The sequence below is a fragment of the Salmo salar genome, chromosome 13, assembly GCF_965601325.2.
Source record: "Salmo salar chromosome 13, fSalSal1, whole genome shotgun sequence".
Classification (NCBI taxonomy): domain Eukaryota; kingdom Metazoa; phylum Chordata; class Actinopteri; order Salmoniformes; family Salmonidae; genus Salmo; species Salmo salar.
This window is the reverse complement of record NC_138303.1, coordinates 9,757,745-9,778,209: the sequence shown is the minus strand read 5'-3', so window position 1 is coordinate 9,778,209 and position 20,465 is coordinate 9,757,745. Positions and strand designations below refer to the sequence as shown.

General features: G+C 44.5%; 1 protein-coding gene across 13 annotated transcripts in view; it reads right to left on the bottom strand.

Annotated features, from left to right (window-relative positions):
- The window catches only part of LOC106566294 (tumor protein D54), a 40,903-nt gene extending 30,960 nt beyond the window's left edge, over positions 1-9,943 (bottom strand). For 7 of the 13 annotated variants that reach the window (XM_014134190.3, XM_014134182.3, XM_014134193.3 and 4 more), the window contains exon 1: positions 9,674-9,941. In XM_014134190.3, the coding sequence (XP_013989665.1) occupies positions 9,674-9,689 (16 nt within the window). In that variant the 5' untranslated portion in view covers positions 9,690-9,941. Of the gene's footprint in view, positions 1-9,673 lie in introns of all 13 variants that reach the window. The other 6 variants (XM_014134186.3, XM_014134187.3, XM_014134189.3 and 3 more) reach the window with 3 other exon arrangements.
- Positions 9,944-20,465: the final 10,522 nt, after the last annotated feature.

Genomic DNA, 20,465 nt, shown 5'->3' with positions numbered 1-20,465 from the left:
ACAGTGCAATAATATCTAACAATTTACACATATGTAAAAGTAAAAGAATAGAATGAATAAATATAAAAAGTAATTATTCTCTTATTTACGCTAGCGAAGGTCTTTAAAATAATAGTGTAGTCCTCCCTCTGATCACCTAAAGCAAAGGTCGTTAAAACCTACGCGAGTGACGATGGGGTCAATATTAAAGTAGTTGGCCAGAACCATGGGCAGGAGGGAGTTGATGTCTCGGACACTGGCTCCCGGGTGACAGTGGACCTTGGGTCGGTCCACTGACCGTAGGGAGGCAAAAATCCCTCACCATCAAGCAGCCCATAATGACAGTGGCCCATGACGGAATCCAATGGGGAAAGAAGAGGGGGATGGAGGCTTTGAGCCAGGCTAGCCTGACTCGCCGTACCACCAGCAGATGGCGTCGTAAGCACCGAGAACCTGCTGTCTTGAGTCAGATCTGTTGAATAATAGTAGAAATCGGGGAAGGTGCCACTGGTCGTCTGCCGAACATTGGTACACTCCCAGGATCAGAGCAGACGCTCAGAGCCGGTAGGTCCGCCTCCAGCCGGTAGGTCCGCCTCCAGGTCTGCCTCCAGCCGGTAGGTCCGCCTCCAGCCGGGCAAAGCTGTTAGATAGCAGAATCAGATCATCCAGTATAGATGGAGGCCGGCCAGACTGCCTGCCTGCCTCCCTCCTGGCCAGTGTCCAGTCACCCAGCGTAGTTTAGCTTGTCTGTACGGTGGATTGGAACAGATCAACACAGCCAGAGTCAAAATAAACTAAAATCAGCAACCTGGCTGTAGGAGGCACTCAAGACAGATGCAATTTGCCTGGGTTGCCACCAGGTTTGTGGACTTTGAAAAGCAGGTACCGCTTTTTCCGCAGCCGAGCTAGCAACCGGACAATCTCTTCCCGAAGCTGCTCGATGGTGACGCCTTTTCGGGCAGACAAACCATGTGTCCACATTTTCTCCCTTCCCTTGTGTGGAGATCATGTCGCACCTGGAGCATTTGCGCCCCCAGCCATGGATAGAGCCCGCTCCATTAGCAGCGAAGTAATAGCTATGTTTTTAGCTGGATCCCAGGGCACAAACTTGCAGACCCAGCAGCAACAGTAAAAGCTAACCGTGCCATGGAATTCCTAGCTATACTTTTTACATTTTTTTAAACTTTGATTTAGATCCATTTATTACACTATTTAATAAAAGTAAAACTAACATTCACCACTTAGCTGTGCTTTTTGATGACATCTGTACGGCGATCTAGAAAACAGCCCTCGATCTCCGCATCTTTAGACACTGTCTTAGTTACACAAGCTAGTTTTCCATTCAATTTGCAACTCATGCAACTCAATTCATGCAAATATTCAAAAACACACCTAAAGAAAATATGCAAATGTTTCCCCTCAAAAAGGACTTGGTGCACACAACAGTGTGCGATGACATAGTGCACACAACAGTGTGCGATGACATAGTGCACACAACAGTGTGCGATGACATAGTGCACACAACAGTGTGCGATGACAAAGTGCACACAAGTTACTTTTCATGTACCCCATAAAAATGTTTAAAGTTGAATGTGTTTCCATTGAATGTTCAACTCTACCGATAGTTGTAACAAAATATGCAAATATGCCCAAACAGCCAACAGCTCGCAGACACAGCGCAGATAGGCTAGTCTACATTCTATATTCTAATCCATAATAATTTGTCAAATTGCAGTCAAGCATCGATCGTCATGTCACCAGAATAAGACCATCTATATTTATTGGAAAGGAGCATCAAGCTCTTCACTGTGCACTTTCACCCCCCTGTAAAGTTCATCATCATGTATTTCATCTGTAGCCTAATAAACTGCATGGTTTCCCCGAGTTGTAGTGGGAGGACCAAACACACACCATATCATTGCATGACTCCAAAAAAAAGCTGAATATTTCCCGGGGGACAGCGAGGCTAAAAGTTATTCTAAGAGGAACTGTAGCTATACAAGAAGCAGTCTTTCAAAAACGGCCATGAATTCACTCCCGTCACTGAGTAGACTGGGCTTAGCTAGGCAGGGCTAACGGAACCATCACCATTAGCTAGGCAGGGCTAACGGAACCATCAGCATTAGCTAGGCGGGGCTAACGGAACCATCAGCATTAGCTAGGCGGGGCTAACGGAACCATCACCATTAGCTAGGCGGGGCTAACGGAACCGTCACCATTAGCTAGGCGGGGCTAACGGAACCGTCACCATTAGCTAGGCGGGGCTAACGGAACCATCACCATTAGCTAGGCGGGGCTAACGGAACCATCACCATTAGCTAGGCGGGGCTAACGGAACCGTCACCATTAGCTAGGCGGGGCTAACGGAACCGTCACCATTAGCTAGGCGGGGCTAACGGAACCGTCACCATTAGCTAGGCGGGGCTAACGGAACCGTCAGCATTAGCTAGGCGGGGCTAACGGAACCGTCAGCATTAGCTAGGCGGGGCTAACGGAACCGTCAGCATTAGCTAGGCAGGGCTAACGGAACCGTCACCATTAGCTAGGCAGGGCTAACGGAACCGTCACCATTAGCTAGGCAGGGCTAACGGAACCGTCACCATTAGCTAGGCAGGGCTAACGGAACCATCACCATTAGCTAGGCAGGGCTAACGGAACCATCAGCATTAGCTAGGCAGGGCTAACGGAACCATCAGCATTAGCTAGGCAGGGCTAACGGAACCATCAGCATTAGCTAGGCAGGGCTAACGGAACCATCAGCATTAGCTAGGCAGGGCTAACGGAACCATCAGCATTAGCTAGGCAGGGCTAACGGAACCATCAGCATTAGCTAGGCAGGGCTAACAGAACCATCAGCATTAGCTAGGCAGGGCTAACGGAACCATCAGCATTAGCTAGGCGGGGCTAACGGAACCATCAGCATTAGCTAGGCAGGGCTAACGGAACCATCAGCATTAGCTAGGCAGGGCTAACGGAACCATCAGCATTAGCTAGGCGGGGCTAACGGAACCATCAGCATTAGCTAGGCAGGGCTAACGGAACCATCAGCATTAGCTAGGCAGGGCTAACGGAACCATCACCATTAGCTAGGCAGGGCTAACGGAACCATCAGCATTAGCTAGGCAGGGCTAACGGAACCATCAGCATTAGCTTGGGCCTCCGTCTGACTCACAAGTCTGGTCCCAGATTTGTTTGTGCGGTCTTGTCTTTCCAACTACTACAGTCATTGGGGTTGTCATTGCCAAGCGTTGACCATAGGAGTTGTCAAGACAGTACAAACAGACCTGGGATCAAGCACTGTATCCACAATGAACAAGGCCATTGTCTGTGTGGAAGAATAGCAGTGTTTCTATACAGTGATGATAGATGGTTAAGACTAAGGCCGGGAAGATACCAGTACTGCAATATTGATTTTTTTTCACTGCAAAAATGAAAACACGAAGCAGTGGAAACTCTTTGGTCTTTTAAAAACCTGCTGTAAAATACTGTGATATAGTTTGGAAAATAAATTAAAATGACTTAATGACAACATAATGTTGGTTTCCAACATCAGGGCCGTTCTCCTAAGGAAGTTCAACCCTCTTGGTGTTCCGTTTCCTTGCCGTGATACTAACGAGTACGGTGGTTCTGGTATCGTCCCGGCCCTAGGTAAGACTACTGGAGATGACGTCACGTTGTAGTAATGTACAACACCTCTTTGGTTTAATAGATCACCACTGTACTACAGGGTCAACAATGACCAATTTGTTCAAATGAAGCAATAATATAGCTGACTAACCTAATTACACACTGAAATTAGATGTCTGTAGTCAAGACATTTGAGACCAAGCACACTTTTTATTTATTTAAATTTAACCTTTTTTAAACAAGGCAAGTCAGTTAAGAACAAATTCTTATCTACAATAACGGCCTACCAGGGAAGTGGGTTAACTGCCTTGTTCAGGAGAAGAACGACAGATTTTTACCTTGTCAGCTCGGGAATTCGATCTAGCAATCTTTCGGTTACTGGCCCAACGCCCTAACCACCCCAACGCTCCAACCGCCCCAACGCTCCAACCGCCCCAACGCTCCAACCGCCCCAACCACCCCAACGCTCTAACCACCCCAACGCTCTAACCGCTCTAATCACCCCAACGCTCTAACCGCCCCAACCACCCCAACGCTCCAACCACCCCAACGCTCCAACCACCCCAACGCTCCAACCACCCCAACGCCCTAACCACCCCAACGCCCTAACCACCCCAACGCCCTAACCACCCCAACGCTCTAACCACTAGGCTACCTGCCTCCCCTCCACTTGACTCGATGCCACATCATTGTATGTTTTAAGATGAACGCATGCAAACCTAATCACATCCCATCAACCGTAACGAGTAGCTACAGTATCCACAGCAGGGCGAGGAGAAGAGGCTACAGTATCCACAGCAGGGCGAGGAGAAGAGGCCGAGGCTACAGTATCCACAGCAGGGCGAGGAGAAGAGGCCGAGGCTACAGTATCCACAGCAGGGCGAGGAGAAGAGGCTACAGTATCCACAGCAGGGCGAGGAGAAGAGGCTACAGTATCCACAGCAGGGCGAGGAGAAGAGGCCGAGGCTACAGTATCCACAGCAGGGCGAGGAGAAGAGGCCGAGGCTACAGTATCCACAGCAGGGCGAGAAGAAGAGGCCGAGGCTACAGTATCCACAGCAGGGCGAGGAGAAGAGGCCGAGGCTACAGTATCCACAGCAGGGCGAGAAGAAGAGGCCGAGGCTACAGTATCCACAGCAGGGCGAGGAGAAGAGGCCGAGGCTACAGTATCCACAGCAGGGCGAGGAGAAGAGGCCGAGGCTACAGTATCCACAGCAGGGCAAGGAGAAGAGGCTGAGGAACAGCAATATGGCATCCAGTCCTAGTTATTTATCGTTTGTCTTCGGCAGGTTGAGTTTAGTTGGCATCTTGATTAGCTGGCATGATGATTACATCATATATATTCATAATGACGGTAGCTACGAGAATTTACAGCACATTTCTCAGGTAGCTAGCTACAGCGCCTTCAGAAAGTATTCCTGCCCCTTGACTTACTCCACATTTTGTGACAGCCCAAAATCTAAATGGATTAAAATATTTGTTGTTGTTGTTGCCACACACACAACGATAGTGAAAACATGTTAGAAATTGCAGCAACATTTTTGTAAATGAAATACAGAAATCAAATTTACATAAGTATTTTCCCACCCCTAAGTCAATACAACGCCCTTAGGCAGCGATTACAGCGGAGTCTTTCTGTCTATAAGAGCGTTGCACACTGGGATCGTACAATATTTGCACATTACTCTTTTTTTTTTTATATTCTTCAAGCTCTGTCAAAAAGATGTTGATCATAGCTAGACAGCCATTTCCAAGTCTTGTCATAGCTTTTCAAGCCAATTTACGTCAAAACTATAACTAGGCCACTCGGGAACACTCAACGTTGTCTTGGTAACCAACTCCAGTGTATATTTGGTCTTGTGTTTTCGGTTATTTTCCTGCTGAAAGGTCAATTTGTCTCCCAGTGTCTGGTGGAAAGCAGACTGAACCAGGTTTTCCTCTAGGATTTTGCTTGTGCTTAGCTCCATTCCGTTTTTTTGTATCGATAAACTCCCCAGTCCTTAACGATTACAAGCATACCCATAACATGATGCAGCCACCACTATGCTAGAAAATATGTTGTATTTGCCCCAAACATAACACTTTGTGTTCATGAGAAAAAGTGAATTGCTTAGTCAATTTCTTTGCAGATTTACTTTCGTGCCTTGTTGCAAACAGAATGCATGTCTTGGAATATTTTTATTCTCTACAGGCTTCCTTCTTTTCACTCTGTCATTAAGGTTAGTATTGTGGAATAACTACAATGTTGTTGATCCATCCTCAGTTCTCCCATCACAGCCATTAAACTCTAACTCTGTGGTCACCAACCAGCCGATCGCAGTCGACCTCCAAGGCATTCCTAGTCGATCACCAAACATTTCTATAAAGAACGATAAAGCCTTGCATTCCTATTTTTGTGCTGTTGTCGGTAGGTGCACTTGATTCAGCAGCCCTAGTGCCAGGAAGGCAAAGTGTTACCATTTTGAACACATTTCATGTGTCTGATGGTAGAACTCCGCCTACCCGGCAGATCCAGAGAGCAAATCAAGTGCACCTACAAGCCTACCACTGGCCAATCAGATAGCTGAGATCACAGTGTCTGCAGAGTTACCGTCGAGCCATAGGACTGTAAAAAAAAGAAACCTTGAGCACACAGGAATGTTGATACTGTGAGATAAAAAAAAATGTTTTAAAAAAAAATCAACAAATAAAGGAAAGAGCTGCTGTATTTGAGTAAGTTGATGTTTGAGTTGTTATTCACAACTGTCAACACTTTGTAAAACACTTTTCTAAGCTGTAAAATGTGCTACAAACAGCACAACTGCAGCTGCAATGAATGATAGCAAAGTGTTTTCGATTAGCTTACGTTGTTGTTATTATTATTATTATTATTATTATTATTATTAGCAGTGTCTCCAATTAAACACATGAATTGGTGCGTCAAGGCAGAAATAATGCAGTGCAACTTGAGTTTCACCATCAACTGGAAGCCATTGTTCCCTTTTCTCAGCGGAGGAGGGAGAGGGAGAGGGGGAGGGAGAGAAGAAGGGGGGAAGAGGGGGAGAGGGAGAAGAAGGGGGGGGAGAGGGAGAAGAAGGGGGGGAGAGGGAGAAGAAGGGGGGGAGAGGGAGGGGCAGCCTCACCGCTGCTCCCTCCCCTAAGCCTGACCATCAGGTGCATGCCATCAGTCCAGTAAGAATTTTAAAAAAGCCACATTTTGATAAACTCAGTTGTGCCTCGCAAGTAATAGAACAAATTATCTATTACCCTTGTGATCACGTACCTAACATGTTGAAATATCATTTCTAAATGGTCTGAGAAGAACAAAATTGGCAGGGCAATTCAAGAATAGCCAATATGCAGTGATAATGTATTGGGCCTATGGGGCAGCCTAGTGGTTAGAGCGTTGGGCCGGTTAGAGCGTTGGGCCGGTAACCGAAAGGTTGGTGAATCGAATCCCCGAGTTGACAAGGTCAAAATCCATCGTTCTTCTCCTGAACAAGGCAGTTAACCCACTGTTCCCTGGTAGGCCGTCATTGTAAATAAGAATTTGTTCTTAACTGACTTGCCCTGTTAAATATACACTGCTCAAATGTAATGTAACTCCAAGTCAATCACACTTCTGTGAAATCAAACTGTCCACTTAGGAAGCAACACTGATTGACAATAAATTTCACATGCTGTTGTGCAAATGGAATAGACAACAGGTGGAAATTATAGGCAATTAGCAAGACACCCCCAATAAAGGAGTGGTTCTGCAGGTGGGGACCACAGACCACTTCTCAGTTCCTATGCTTCCTGGCTGATGTTTTGGTCACTTTTGAATGCTGGCGGTGCTTTCACTCTAGTGGTAGCATGAGACGGAGTCTACAACCCACACAAGTGGCTCAGGTAGTGCAGCTCATCCAGGATGGCACATCAACGCGAGCTGTGGCAGAAAGGTTTGCTGTGTCTGTCAGCGTAGTGTCCAGAGCATGGAGGCGCTACCAGGAGACAGGCCAGTACATCAGGAGACGTGGAGGAGGCCGTAGGAGGGCAACAACCCAGCAGCAGGACCGCTACCTCCGCCTTTGTGCAAGGAGAAGCAGGAGAAGCACTGCCTCTGCAAAATGACCTCCAGCAGGCCACAAATGTGCATGTGTCTGCTCAAACGGTCAGAAACAGACTCCATGAGGCTGGTATGAGGGCCCGACATCCACAGGTGGGGGTTGTGCTTACAGCCCAACACCGTGCAGGACGTTTGGCATTTGCCAGAGAACACCAAGATTGGCAAATTCGCCACTGGCGCCCTGTGCTCTTCACAGATGAAAGCAGGTTCACACTGAACACATGACAGACGTGACAGAGTCTGGAGACGCCGTGGAGAACGTTCTGCTGCCTGCAACATCCTCCAGCATGACCGGTTTGGCAGTGGGTCAGTCATGGTGTGGGGTGGCATTTCTTTGGGGGGCCGCACAGCCCTCCATGTGCTCGCCAGAGGTAGCCTGACTGCCATTAGGTACCGAGATGAGATCCTCAGACCCCTTGTGAGACCATATGCTGGTGCGGTTGGCCCTGGGTTCCTCCTAATGCAAGACCTCATGTGGCTGGAGTGTGTCAGCAGTTCCTGCAAGAGGAAGGCATTGATGCTATGGACTGGCCCGCCCGTTCCCCAGACCTGAATCAAATTGAGCACATCTGGGACATCATGTCTCGCTCCATCCACCAACGCCACGTTGCACCACAGACTGTCCAGGAGTTGGCGGATGCTTTAGTCCAGGTCTGGGAGGAGATCCCTCAGGAGACCATCCGCCACCTCATTAGGAGCATGCCCAGGCGTTGTAGGGAGGTCATACAGGCACGTGGAGGCCACACACACTACTGAGCCTCAGTTTGACTTGTTTTAAGGACATTACATCAAAGTTGGATCAGCCTGTAGTGTGGTTTTCCACTTTAATTTTGAGTGTGACTCCAAATCCAGACCTCCATGGGTTGATAAATTGGATTTCCATTGATTATTTTTGTGTGATTTTGTTGTCAGCACATTCAACTATGTAAAGAAAAAAGTATTTAATAAGAGTATTTCTTTCATTCAGATCTAGGATGTGTTGTTTAAGTGTTCCCTTTATTTTTTTGAGCAGTATATATATTTTTAAACTAATTGGTACAGTACTGTTTTAATAGGTTAATGTCAGTGGAGGAATGGGAGGACCATTCTTTTCAGTTAATTTCATAAAAATAATAAAGAAAAACGAATCGAGTCAGTAAAAAGAGAGTCGTTTAAAAAGGAATCGTTCGCGGACTAGTAGATGTCTGTCAACTAAACCATATGAGCTGGCAGGCTAATAAACTAGCTGGGTGCGTCTTGGCTGGTCCCTGCAACCCTGGATCACTGGGACGTCCCAACTGGTGTTAAACGTTACATTTCTAAAATGGTTAACATAAGGGTTATAGGGAAGGGCAAACTCATTCCACCGAGGGTTGAGTTTCTGCGGGTTTTCACTCATCCCTTGTACTTGATTGGATTCATTAATTAAAAGGTCACTAATTAAAGAACTCCCCCTCATCTGGTTGTCTAGGTGTTCATTGAAAGGGGGGTAAAGAATTAAAAGGTGCCTACACAAGTCCCTCCATGGAATGAGTAACACCCCTGGAAGAGTTATTATTATGGCGACGTCCCAAGGATCCCAAGTAGCTAACGTTAGCTAGATATTTAGCTCTCACAAGCTAACTAGCAAAGTAGCCTTTGTTTACAACAAAAAAATATATACGCTATTAAAAACACAAATACCGTTTCTTTTTTGTTGTTGTAAGATAAAAGAAAAAAATCCAAACAATATCTACGGAGTGAACCAAGTTAATTGAAAAGGTTAACAAAGAAATGTCATGATAGTAACTGGATCTCTCTGCCCTGTTTTCTCCGGCCCTTTGCGCATCTGACATTTCCAGAACGGCTGCGTCGGGCCCCAAGTTACCTTCATAGCTATAGTGTTCACAATCACAAACAACAATCATTTATATTCATTTCTTCCCCCCCAAAACAAATCAACCCACGTCAGCCCAAACATGTCTCTTATCCAACAACAACCATGTCAGTAATGTACGTTACCTTGACCAACATCCATGGCGTCGAATGAGCGGAGGTTTTTTTGGGGGGGGAGCTTTAGCAACAACAAACCAAAATAATCTGTAAATTAGAAAAAGATGGCTAGATAGCACAGCACCGTCCACTCAATCGAAACCTTTGAGCCTCTCCGTGTGTGTGTGTGTGTGTGTGTGTGACAGGATTATACAATAACAAAACCACACCGAGAGGGAGACGAACAGGGGGTGTATTCATTACGTCTCGCACCGGAAACCGTTTAAGAGCCAAACGGGGAGGTAAAACCAAACGGGGATGGACCTACCGCTGAGGTATAATAACAACGGGATCTACCTGAATGTGTCCAATAGAAACTCTTATTTCGTTGCAAAACGTTTTTCCTTCTTCCGTTTAGAGTAAACGGTTTCTGTAGAAATCGGTGTAATAAATAAATCCTAGGTACTACCTACTCGCTCCGATAAATAGACACTCTTTTCAACGCCACTTCGATGAGAAGTGATTTTCGTAACAGGTTAAGGAGAGAATTTTCGCTAACCTTAACATCAGTCTCCTAACCTGCTATGAAAAAGTAACTTCTGTGAAAAGTGTTATATACGAAAGTCACAAACCCCGCCTATTTCTATTTCGTTATCTTATTTTAAACCTAACAGCACAAACCTTGTGTCTTACCTTACATTAAGTCTAACATGTTTTTATTTTTTTAAATAGCCTTTTATTTTATTTTTCATACATTTTTGCTCGATGATGAACTTCCACCATGTGCCTTTTCCGGCTCAAATGGATGGCGTTGTCAAAGCGTTTTTCCCATGCCCCGATTTTACAGCCGACAGAGAGAGAGAGACCTCTGAATGACTTGAAAATACTGTGTGCTCAGGTATATACTGTATCTACAGTGACATGTATCTACCATTTTTTTCTAAGCCAAATTACTCTTGAGTAATAAGTCGATTGTCATTATTACATCCACCCTGTTTTATATCACCAGGTTCGTAAATCTGAAAGAGTGGTCCCGTTCTTTCTCTAAGCTCAGGTTTCCTTACTAGCTACCTAGTTTACCAGTTCTACTAGTTAACCAGTTATTCACTGCACTGTATTTGTTTTCTTTTTAAAAAAAATGTATTGTCAGGTTAAGTTTTGAATTAAATGCATTAAATGCTGTATCTCTAAATACCAGGGGTTTAGAGACATAATTAAAAGAAAATCCCATTTTTCATTATTTTATGAACACTCAAATGCAAATTTCATTCTACTCCAGGAGACTCACTCCTGCGATTCAGATTCTAGTTTTTGGAAATCACTGTTTATTATAGTCATGGATCTAACCACTCAGCTGGTCCTATGATATTTCAGAGTCTTGTGTGTCCAGAGATGGGTTCTATTGATCTCAAAACTAGATATTGCTAGTTTTATTATATGCAATATGTATGGGTACAATTCTCACACCTCAAATAGGACTTTCTTTTTGTATCTTGCTGATAAGCTTACAGAGCTGCAAAACAAGTATACAAATGCATGGCTTATAATAGCTGGAGACTTCAATTAAACACCTGATAACTCTTTAGATAGATTTCCACCTTGAAAAGCTCAGAGATCTCAGAATAGTGACATCACCTAATTTTGCAGTAAAGTGACAGTGATCGATACCTGGCGTTTCTTTAATACAAACAAATACACCAGGTAGGTGAATGATAGTCAGATTCCTCCCCCCACACTTTTACAGAATGTACAAGATGTAAATTATAAACAGGCTCATTTGACTGATCATAAAAATGATATCATTGAAGTTTGAAAGTTCTGAAAAATCCAGTGGCAATTCGAGGATACTGGAAACATCATAATTCACTCCTAAATTATCCATAGAGCTTAATCAGGGACTCGTTTAATTCAACTGATTTATAACCAAAGCATGGAAGTCACTGGGAAATATTTTAATTCAAAAGTAAGATGTATCGGCATTACACACAGTAAGGAACTAAAGAAGCAGAAATGTTTAAAAGAAGATGAGCTTATGAATAAATGTAATGTTCTTTTAGAAAATTATTCTCTTTCAGCAGAGGACGAAACAGATTTGAATACATCTCGAATTGAACTAGATGAAAATAGTTTAGCCCATGAGGCCTTTATTAGAACTAGATCAAACTGGTTTAGCTCATGGTGCCTTTATTAGAACGAGATCAAACTGGTTTAGCTCATGGGGCCTTTATTATAACGAGATCAAACTGGTTTAGCTCATGAGGCCTTTATTAGAACTAGATCAAACTGGTTTAGCTCATGGGGCCTTTATTATAACTAGATCAAACTGGTTTAGCTCATGAGGCCTTTATTATAACGAGATCAAACTGGTTTAGCTCATGGGGCCTATATTTCGATCTAGAGAAAATGAGGCCGGTGAGAAAAAAGCAAGCAATTTTTTTGCTGTTCAAAAAAGAAACTATAAAAGAAAATCTCTTTCTTCCTTAAATATTGACAATACCTTGTGAAAAGACCCAAAGATCATCTCTAAAGCACAATTGGCCCAGCGTCGTCCGGGTTTGGCAGGAGTAGGCCGTCATTGTGTTAACTGACTTGCCTAGTTAAATAAAAATAATACAATTGAAGTCTGAAGTTTACATACACTTAGGTTAGAGTCATTAAAAATCGTTTTTCAACCACTCCACAGATTTCTTGTTAACAAACTATAGTTTTGGCAAGTCGGTTAGGACATCTACTTCGTGCATGACACAAGTAATTTTTCCAACAATTGTTTACAGATAGATTATTTCACTTATAACTCACTGTATCACAATTCCAGTGGGGCAGAAGTTTACATACACTAAGTTGACTGTGCCTTTAAACCGCTTGGAAAATTCAAGAAAATGATGTCATGGCTTTAGAAGCTTCTGATAGGCTAACTGACATCATTTGAGTCAATTGGAGGTATACCTGTGGATGTATTTCAAGGCCTACCTTCAAGCTCAGTGCCTCTTTGCTTGACCTCATGGGAAAATTAAAAAAATCTGCCAAGACCTCAGAAAAAATAATGTAGACCTTCACAAGTCTGGTTCATCCTTGGGAGCAATTTCCAAACACCTGAAGGTACCACGTTCATCTGTACAAACAATGTATAAACACCATGGGACCATGCAGCCGTCATACTGCTCAGGAAGGAGACGCGTTCTGTCTCCTAGTGATGAATGTACTTTGGTGCGAAAAGTGCAAATCAATCCCAGAACAACAGCAAAGGACCTTGTGAAGATGCTGGAGGAAATGGGTACAAAAGTATCTATATCCATAGTAAAATGAATCCTATATCGACATAACCTGAAAGGCCGCTTAGCAAGGAAGAAGCCACTGCTCCAAAACTGCCATAAAAAAGACAGACTACGGTTTGCAACTGCACATGGGGACGAAGATCGTACTTTTTGGAGAAATGTCCTATGGTCTGATGAAAGAAAAATAGAACTGTTTGGCCATAATGACCATCGTTATGTTTGAAGGAAAAAGGGGGAGGCTTGCAAGCCGAAAAACACCATCCCAACCATGAAGCACGGGGGTGGCAGCATCATGTTGTGGGGGTGCTTTGCTGCAGGAGGGACTGGTGCACTTCACAAAATAGATGGCATCATAAGGAAGGAAAATTATGTGGATATATTGAAGAAACATCAGTCAGGAAGTTAAAGCTTGGTCGCAAATGAGTCTTCCAAATGGACAATGACCTCCAAGCATTCTTCCAAAGTTGTGGAAAAATGGCTTAAGGACAACAAAGTCAAGGTATTGGAGTGGCCATCACAAAGCCCTGACCTCAATCCTATAGAAAATATGTGGACAGAACTGAAAAAGCGTGTGCGAGCAAGGAGGCCTACAAACCTGACTCATTTACACCAGCCCTGTCAGGAGGAATGGGCCAAAATTCACCCAACTTATTGTGGGAAGCTTGTGGAAGCCCACCCAAAACATTTTACCAAAGTTAAACAATTTAAAGGCAATGCTACCGAATACTAATTGAGTGTATGTAAACTTCTGACCCACTGGGAATGTGATGAACGAAATAAAAGCTGAAATAAATCACTCTACTATTATTCTGACATTTCACATTCTTAAAATAAAGTGGTGATCCTAACTAAACTTAGACAGGGAATTTTTACTAGGATTAAATGTGAGGAATTGTGATAAAACTGAGTTTAAATGAATTTGGCTAAGGTGTATGTAAACTTCTGAATTCAACTGTAGAAAAGTCCCAGAATCACAAGACTAGTTGCATTGAAACCACCTTGGCCCATAGAGACGGACCCTAATTTTTCTGTACGATAGCTCTTTCAGGGACACCGTAGCAACACCCGGAAAAAGAGCATTTTCGGCACTAATTAAGGTCGCAACTCTGGCTTCGAATGACCTATCAAGCAGAAACTCGGGATTCGGGTTCGCCTCAGCTAGGCCTTCACATAATGTCGGAACTGGACCCGCAGCTAGAACGTAACTATGTGTTTTACGTTTTTTTTTAATGGTTTTAACACAAGGCGCTGTGAATTTTGGGCCGGCTCTGAAACATGTGATAGTTGGCTTTAAACGAGTTGGACAAAGTGGGTTTGGTGTCAAAATGATATCTTATTGATTGATGGACACTGACTTGATGGCTGACTTTTGTCCATTTCAAATAAGTTTAAACAGTGTTCAACTCTCACCAAATGGACAGGCTGAAATCAATACCGAAAGTGTTAGCAAATGCCATCACCGTAGTCTCTAGTCCGTAATATGTCAAAAGCATGTGTAAACAACTACAAGTCAGGCTTCATTCCAGGCCTACTTTTTGCACGGTCGCTGCGGTCAGAGCGAGCTACGGTCAAGTGGGGCATCTCGTTGAACTCGGCACGGCCTCTGGGTCACACAGAGACATGCCATTTTCGATGGGCTCATCGGGGGGAGGTTAGGGTGGATAAGCCACAGAGTTATTCTAGCTGCGCACACCGGTTCATGTAGTCTGACAGATCCGAGTTTCTCCCTAAGGATAACATGGGTTTTACAGGTTATGCTCTAACTCTGCTTCTGTGCAGACCATTTTCAAAATTCCTTTTGCCACTTGTTCAGGGTCACCTGTACCCCTACAGATATCAACATGAAAAGATTAAATGGTACCCTACATATCCTAAAGGGGAAATGTGAACTTTACCATCAAATAGGGCTGAAATCCCAAATCTGGGAGGCTTAAATCCTCACAGAAAGAAAAACAAATGGCATCACCATAGTCTCTAGACCGTGTCGAGTTCAACAAGTCGCCCCACTTGACCTTAGCTCACTCGGTCTGACCGCAGCGACCGTGCAAAAAAGTACGCCCAAAATGAAGCCTGATCTAAATTTGTAGTGCTTTTGGGTGACAGCGGCAGAACCGTTGAGGCTAGAAGCACAATTCAACCACAGGAACGTTCCTAAGGTCCTCCCGATCTGCGCAAGCCTATCCTTGACTGTGTGGAATTAACCCTTTTAACAGTGAAAACAAGGTGTTTTCATCTAACCGTTTACAATGACATCTCTCCCCATAGGAATACATTGCCTGCTGCCCTAACTTCAACCTGAAGCCTATGTGGGTTGTGAATGCCTTATGAACCTGTCTTCGATGACAATCCATCAGGCCACTATGAGGTCTACCTGTGTTGATTCTAAGCTTCCTGGAGCAACGGGAAGTGGTTAAATTCACCCTAAAAGTGGTTCTGATTTCACAATCTGCAGTTAGTGAAAAACACTGCATTTAACCCTCTATAAATCAGTCAGTTCTTAACGTCAATACTTGAAACTCAGGATTCTGTAAAAGCCCGCCCCAATGAGGATATGTGTTTACTTTCAGCTTCCAAAATGTCATGTGTGATTAGGCAACACTCATGAACTGTAAATCAGTAATTTCTCCCATCAGATGTCCAAGAAAAAACTCACACACACACACACACACACACACACACACACACACACACACACACACACACACACACACACACACACACGCAAGGATGGAGTGACACAGTGAGGGGCTTACAGACACAGAGCCTGCAATAGTTACCGGCGTTCGCACCAAAGAACCGTCAGACCTAGAGCTCTGAAACTTTATAAACCTGTTCTAGAGCTTAAGTCGGTAGTGCACGGTGAGTTATGTAGCTCTACAAGGTTCTCGGGTCGAGAAACAGCCTCGTCTATTTGCAATAACTTCATTTTTAACGTCGTGAAAATGACATTTAGAAAAGTCCCAGGATCACAAGACTAGGTGCATTGAAACTGCCTCGGCCCATAGACACTGACCCTACACATTTCTGGTTAATAGCTCGTCCAGGGACCCCGTAGCAACCCACAAAATAAATTAATATTTTCAGCACTAATTAAGGTCGATGCTCGGGCTCTGAATGACCTATTGACCCGAAACTCAGGAATCAGGGTCGCCTCAGCTAGGCCTACACATATTGTCAGAACTGGACCCCTAGCTTGAATGTAACTATGTTTTTGAAGGTTTTGTATGGTTTTAACAGAAGGCGCTATGAATTGGAGCCGGCTCTGAAATATGTGATAGTTGGCTTCTAAAAGAGTTGGACAAAGTGAGTTTGGTGTCATTATGTATAAGTTTGGTGTCAGTATATCTTATTGACTGATGGCTGACTTGATGGCAGTATAATATATTGGCATTGTACCTTTTATATTGCAAATGCACAGTGTACATTTCCAATGTATTTAATGAGGGATTATCCATCACCAAATGGACAGGCTGAAATCAACACCAACGAGCAATGGAGAGGAACCACTATCACTGCTTGGCCATCCCGAGTTCAACGAGCCAGTCAATTGGGCATTTCTGCAGTATATTAGAGCATATCCAATTCGTGATGGTAAATGCCCATTGTATGACATTGTAAATGGACAGTGTACAATTGTACATTTCCAATGGATTTAATGATGGATTTAACATCACCAAATGGACAGGCTGAAATCAACACCAACGAGCGATTGGACAGTGTCCATTATACATAAGCTATGTTGTCAGAGTGAACATGCTCTTCTGCAAGTTGACAGTGTCCATTGCCAATGTATATCCATAAGGACTTCCCATAAATGAAATGGACATGCTGAATCAACATCAATGAGACATTTGTACTTCCTATGATCAAACATGACAAATAGACCTAGGTTGATTCAGGGCTTAACATAGTGATATCATTTGGTCAGTATAAATGCCATTTGGACATGGTTCACTGACTTTTGGGTTCGGAAGCCGACTTCCTATGATCATATATGTCAAATGGACAAAACATAGGCCTTATGGACAAACTCAATAAAATAATACAAATGTATGTCCATACAGTTACTACATATGCATAATTGACAAAAAAATATATATATATATTTTTTACCTGTCCAACAATTACTTTTTATGAGGTTTAAAAACAAAAAAAATGTTGAAAATGTCACCCTTGGGACCTGACTTTGTGACCATTTCCCATATGAAAATCTACAGTGGAGCGCACTCGGCCCCTACGGGATTTTTGGTTTCTTACACTTGGCATTTGTAATGTTCCGGTTGCAATATGGTTTTCATGAACTGCAGCCCATTTGAGTGGTACTTGCGATTGTGTATATGGTTCGCCCAATGCCATTGAGTTGCCATTCATTTTTGTGCATTTCATGGGGGTCTTCCCTTACATGTCTATGTATATAGGGCAGCAGCCTCTAAGGTGCAGGGTTGAGTAACCGGGTGGAAGCTGGCTAGTGATGGCTATTTAACAATCTGATAGCTTTCAGATGGCTGTTTTTCAGTCTCTCGGTCCCAGCTTTGATGCACCTGTACTGACCTCGCCTTCTGGATGATAGCGGGGTGAACAGGCAGTGGCTCGGGTGGTTGTTGTCCTTGATGATCTTTTTGGCCTTCCTGTAACATCGGGTGGTGTAAAAGCTAACTCTCTCTCCTCTGCTCTCATCCTTCTAGACCTATCTGCTGCCTTTGATACTGTGAACCATCAGATCCTCCTCTCCACCCTCTCCGAGTTGGGCATCTCCGGCGCGGCTCACTCTTGGATTGTGTCCTACCCGACAGGTCGCTCCTACCAGGTGGCGTGGCGAGAATCCGTCTCCGCACCACGTGCTCTCACCACTGGTGTCCCCCAGGGCTCAGTTCTAGGCCCTCTCCTATTCTCGCTATACACCAAGTCACTTGGCTCTGTCATATCCTCACATGGTCTCTCCTATCATTGCTACGCAGACGACACACAATCTTCTCCTTTCCCCCTTCTGATAACCAGGTGGCAAATCGCATCTCTGCATGTCTGGCAGACATATCAGTGTGGATGACGGATCACCACCTCAAGCTGAACCTCGGCAAGACGGAGCTGCTCTTCCTCCCGGAGAAGGACTGCCCGTCCCATGATCTCGCCATCACAGTTGACAACTCCATTGTGTCCTCCTCCCAGAGTGTCAAGAGCCTTGGCGTGACCCTGGACAACACCCTGTCGTTCTCCACTAACATCAAGGCGGTGACCCGATCCTGTAGGTTCATGCTCTACAACATTCGCAGAGAACGACCCTGCCTCACACAGGAAGCGGCACAGGTCCTAATCCAGGCACTTGTCATCTCCCGTCTGGATTACTGCAACTCGCTGTTGGCGGGGCTCCCTGCCTGTGCCATTAAACCCCTACAACTCATCCAGAACGCCGCAGCCCGTCTGGTGTTCAACCTTCCCAAGTTCTCTCACGTCACCCCGACATAGAGTGCATAGAGGAGTTCTGTATCTATAATTCTTAAAATAATTGTTATGCTTTTTGTGAACGTTTATCGTGAGTAATTTAGTAAATTGTTAGTAAATTCGCCGGAAGTTTGCGGGGGGTATGCTAGTTCTGAACGTCACATGCTAATGTAAAAAGCTGGTTTTTGATATAAATATGAACTTTATTGAACAAAACATGCATGTATTGTATAACATAATGTCCTAGGTGTGTCATCTGATGAAGATCATCAAAGGTTAGTGCTGCATTTAGCTGTCTTCTGGGTTTTTGTGACATTATATGCTAGCTTGAAAAATGGGTGTCTGATTATTTCTGTCTTGGTACTCTGCTGACATAATCTAATGTTTTGCTTTCGTTGTAAAGCCTTTTTGAAATTGGACAGTGTGGTTAGATTAACGAGAGTCTTGTCTTTAAAATGCTGTAAAATAGTCATATGTTTGAGAAATTGAAGTAATAGCATGTCTAAGGTATTTGAATAACGCGCCACAGGATCCCACTGGCTGTTACGTAGGTGGGACGATTTGGTGCCACCTACCCTAGAGAGGTTAATGTTGAGCTTGAAGGGTACTATGGTGTTGAATGCTGAGCTATAGTCAAACAGCATTCGTACATAGGTATTCCTCCAGATGGGATAGGGCAGTGTGCAGTGTGATGGCGATTGCATCGTCTGTGGAGCTATTGGGGCGGTATGCAAATTGAGGGGGTCTAGGGTGTCAGGTAAGGTGTAGGTGATATGGTCCTTAACTAGCCTCTCAAAGCACTTCATGATGACAGAGTGCTACAGGGCGAGAGTCAGTTCAGTTACCTTTGCTTTCTTGGGTACAGGAACAACGGTGGACATCTTAAAGCAGACTGGGATAGGGAGAGATTGAATATATCTGTAAACAATCCAGCCAGCTGGTTTGCGCATGTTTTCTGTGGGCTTCATCAGTTTGTTTATCGCAATACATAAATTCTGCAAAAAAAGAAACGTCCCTTTTTCAGGACCCTGTCTTTCAAAGATAATTTGTAAAAATCCAAATAACTTCACAGATCTTCATTGTAAAGGGTTTAAACACTGTTTCCCATGCTTGTTCAATGAACCATAAACAATTAATGAACATGCACCTGTGGAACGGTCGTTAAGACACTAACAGCTTACAGACGGTACGCAATTAAGGTCACAGTTATGAAAACTTAGGACACTAAAGAGGCCTTTCTACTGACTCTGAAAAACACCAAAAGAAAGATGCCCAGGGTCCCTGCTCATCTGTGTGAACATGCCTTAGGCATGCTGCAAGGAGGCATGAGGACTGCAGATGTTGCCAGGGCAATTAATTGCAATTATCCGTACTGTGAGACGCCTAAGACAGCGCTACAGGGAGACATGACGGACAGCTGATCGTCCTCGCAGTGGCAGACCACGTGTAACAACATCTGCACAGGATCGGTACATCCGAACATCACACCTGCGGGACAGGTACAGGATGGCAACAACAACTGCCCGAGTTACACCAGGAACGCACAATCCCTCCATCAGTGCTCAGACTGTCCGCAATAGGCTGGGAGAGGCTGGACTGAGGGCTTGTAGGCCTGTTGTAAGGCAGGTCCTCACCAGACATTACCGGAAACAACGTCGCCTGTGGGCACAAACCCACCGTCGCTGGACCAGACAGGACTGGCAAAAAGTGCTCTTCACTGACGAGTCGCAGTTTTGTCTCACCAGGGGTGGTGGTCGGATTCGCGCTTATCGTCGAAGGAATGAGCGTAACACCGAGGCCTGTACTCTGGAGCGGGATCGATGTGGAGGGTCCGTCATGGTCCGGGGTGGTGTGTCACAGCATCATCGGACTGAGCTTGTCGTAATTGCAGGCAACCTCAAAGCTGTGTGTTACAGGGAAGACATCCTCCTCCCTCATGTGGTACCCTTCCTGCAGGCTCATCCTGACATGACAATGCCACCAGCCATACTGCTCGTTCTGTGCGTGATTTCCTGCAAGACAGGAATGTCAGTATTCTGCCATGGCCAGCGAAGAGCCCGGATCTCAATCCCATTGAGCACATCTGGGACCTGTTGGATCGGAGGGTG